The sequence below is a fragment of the Equus quagga genome, unplaced genomic scaffold (assembly GCF_021613505.1).
Source record: "Equus quagga isolate Etosha38 unplaced genomic scaffold, UCLA_HA_Equagga_1.0 90252_RagTag, whole genome shotgun sequence".
In the NCBI taxonomy this organism is placed as follows: Eukaryota; Metazoa; Chordata; class Mammalia; order Perissodactyla; family Equidae; genus Equus; species Equus quagga.
Window position 1 is genome coordinate 1 of NW_025803750.1, and position 2,980 is coordinate 2,980.

The following is a 2,980-nucleotide window of genomic DNA, read 5'->3' on the forward strand; positions in this document are numbered from 1 at the left end:
CTGGGCGTTACGGGCCCCTGAACAGAGACTCACGGCCACAGACTTGAGCTGCTTCCCAGAAAACCAGCGCAGCTGCTCCAGGACACCTCTGAACACCTCTGTTTTGTAGGTAGGAAGCTGGGCAACTGCATCCAGCAGGGTCTTTTCCACACAGCTCAGGGGGCAGGAGGCTCCAAAGGAGATACCTGGGAACACACGCTCAGAATAACAGCGATTCCCTTCGCAGCTCAGAAAACCCTTTCACACACAGCTCCTATCAAGCTTTACAGCAACCTGAGTGAGGCTGAACCAGGTCTCACATCCTTATATGGGTAAAAACATTAAGTCCCAGAGAGGTTAATTTGTCCAATGCCACACAGCTAATAAAAGAGCCAGGACTCAACCCCAGGTCTCTTGATCCTACAACCAGAGTGCTCTTTTCCCTAAAGCAGTAGTTCTTAACTCACTAAAATCAGATCTCTAAGAGCTAAGTCCTGGCATTTTTTAAAAAGCACCCAAAAACTCCCCCAGCTTATCCCCTACCCCCATGAGCTATTGTAACAGTAGCCAGGATAGAGAACAACTACCAAAAACCCCACAGCCCTTGCAGCTGGCACCCTACCACGGATCCTCAGTGGAAGTAGGCAGTGAAGGAATGAGCCGCTTCCCCTGTGCAGGGTGGCTCCCGGAGCAGCAGGCGGCAGCAAAAGCCAAAGGGGAGGCTTTCTGGGGACCCGCCATCCCCCTCCGGGTAAGCGATTCCCAGTGTCCCAGCTCCTCTGTGGGCTCAGGCGAACCTCCTTACCTTCCTCTCCGTGCTCCACTGAGTTCATCTCGGGGATCCAGGCTGGACACACGATCAGAGGAAACAGCTTGTTCTTAAACTTCATCTCGATGCCTGGAAAGAAACGGAAGCCTGAGGTTGCAGGTGGTCCTTTATCCCCAGGGCAGCCGGCGGCATTCTTTCCATCGCTGCGCAGGACGGACGCCATAGTCACAGTGTGACCGACTGCCCCATGGACGTCTCGGAATGAGGAGGCCGTGGACAAGATGGGGTGAGCACGGTTCCACACTGTCAGCCCACAAGCTCTGTTTTTCCCTCCCTCAAAAAACTGTCCGAATTCAGATAAGATAAACTTGAATATATTCGTGTGTGTGTGTGTGTATGTTGTGTTTGCAGGTGTTTAGTAACAATATTAGAAAACACAGAGTATTAAAATAGGTCAGGAACCCTTCTAAGCACTTTACACATCTTGACTCATTTAATCCTCCAGCAGCCCTACGAGACAGTGATTTCCTCTGTTTATCCATGAAGAAACTGAGGCACAGGGAGGTTGAGTTTCTTGCCCAAATTACACAGCTAAGAACGGGCACATTGCAGTACTGGACCTACTGTTAGAGTGGGGTGTGATAGTAATGATAACATGAAAGTCCGACATTGAGCAAGAGGGAAAAGTGACTGAGGGAAAACTTCAAATCTGCCACCCAGTCCCCACGTGCGTCTGGGTTCCTCAAGGTGCACGGCTTTGTGGGACCACACATCCAGGCCTGGGCTCTGTCCTTTCTGGCTACTAAGTTAGACAGTTCTGTGGACAGACAGACGTGCCTCTGTTCCCCAGACCTAGTTAGCACAGCACCTCCCCCAGCCCCACCCACAGGGCCATAGGTGGGAAAGGTTAAAAAGAAATGTCTGTGCATCCTTGACCCTCCCATGTGCTGTTGGAAATTCCTGAGGGTTCCAGGAGTCTGGCCAGTTTGAATATCAGCTCCCAGGACATAGAATGCAGATGGAGGCAGAAAGTGGCCCATCTGGGTAAGGTTCTCTCTCTGCCCGGGTGCCCCCAACACCCTGCCCTGGCTGTGGGGTTAAACTGGTGGGGTGTGTGTACAAGGGAGGAGCGGGTGGAGCAGACAGAGTGGGCTTAAGAAATTATTTCTAACTTGAAGTTTATAAAGTTTTTGTGAATTCCTTTCTGTTGGAATCTAAGTGGGTCCAGGATGGGGTGTGACTTATGGCAAGGAACACATCATGTGTCAAAGGACCCCAAAGATTCTTCCAGCCAGTCATTCTCCACCTTCCCTCTTGCTACTTTGGGCTGTGACTACTTGGGCCATCGTGATCATGTCACCTGAGCCTGTCTCACAGGCCACCCTGCCATCCCATGTGTTGCATTGCTGCAGCTGGGGACTCTACCGTACCTGTGCTCACAGGGCATGGCCAGCTCTGCAGATCCAACAGAGCCCAGGGCTCAGGGGCTCCTTCCAGAACCAGAGCGAGGAGTCTCCTACAAGCTGAACTGGCTGCTTAAAAGCATGTCTAGTTCCCCCAAACCAGAGGTCCTTTAAGGCAGACCTCGGCTGTGCCACAATCCTCTCCTCGGGTCCTCACTGGGCTTGGGACCCAGCACAGTGGAAATGGGCCGAGCCAGGTCTCAAGTCTCCTTGGCCTGTTCACATATCGTGGGCCTCATGTCTCAACAAGGCAGGTGGCCACAGTCATAGGCAACACAAACACAGTCACGCTTGGACATCTCCTCTCCTTTGCCTTACCACATCGCCCCCAGGAAAAGTGGGGGGCAAGAGAGTGACGTTTATGGAACCCCTAGTGTCCATCAGGCCCCACCTTAGACGCTTTACCTCCATTGCTCCCTCCTCCCTCTGACTGGGAGACACTCCAGGAAAGGAACTGTGTCCAATTGATCTTGGCACCTCAGCCCCTCCCAGAACACCTGGCGCATAGCTGGCTCTCTGAAAACATTTATGGAGAACAGTCAGCAAGGATCTCAGTTAACACTCAGAACAACCCTTTAAGGAGGTATTGTTACTCCCATATGTGAAATGGGAAAATGAGGGCAGAGAAGAAGTAACTTTTTTCTGACTTCACGCAGCCAGCAAGGGGTTGAACCGGGCTGTGTGACTACAAAGGGGTCATGGCAGGAATTCAACTGTCCAGATTCCTCGGTGGGTCCCCAGGCCCTCAGGCGGTCCTCAGAGCCCGCCC

The 2,980-nt window shown here is 52.3% G+C and overlaps 1 protein-coding gene across 1 annotated transcript; it reads right to left on the minus strand.

Annotated features, from left to right (window-relative positions):
- Positions 1 to 6: 6 nt before the first annotated feature.
- On the minus strand, positions 7 to 971 carry LOC124234567 (xanthine dehydrogenase/oxidase-like; the record flags this gene model as incomplete). Its single annotated transcript, XM_046651909.1, has 2 exons — positions 785 to 971; positions 7 to 185 (listed from the first exon to the last, which is right to left on the minus strand). Coding segments are annotated over exons 1-2 (366 nt in total), but the record flags the coding sequence as incomplete, so codon positions are not given.
- Positions 972 to 2,980: the final 2,009 nt, after the last annotated feature.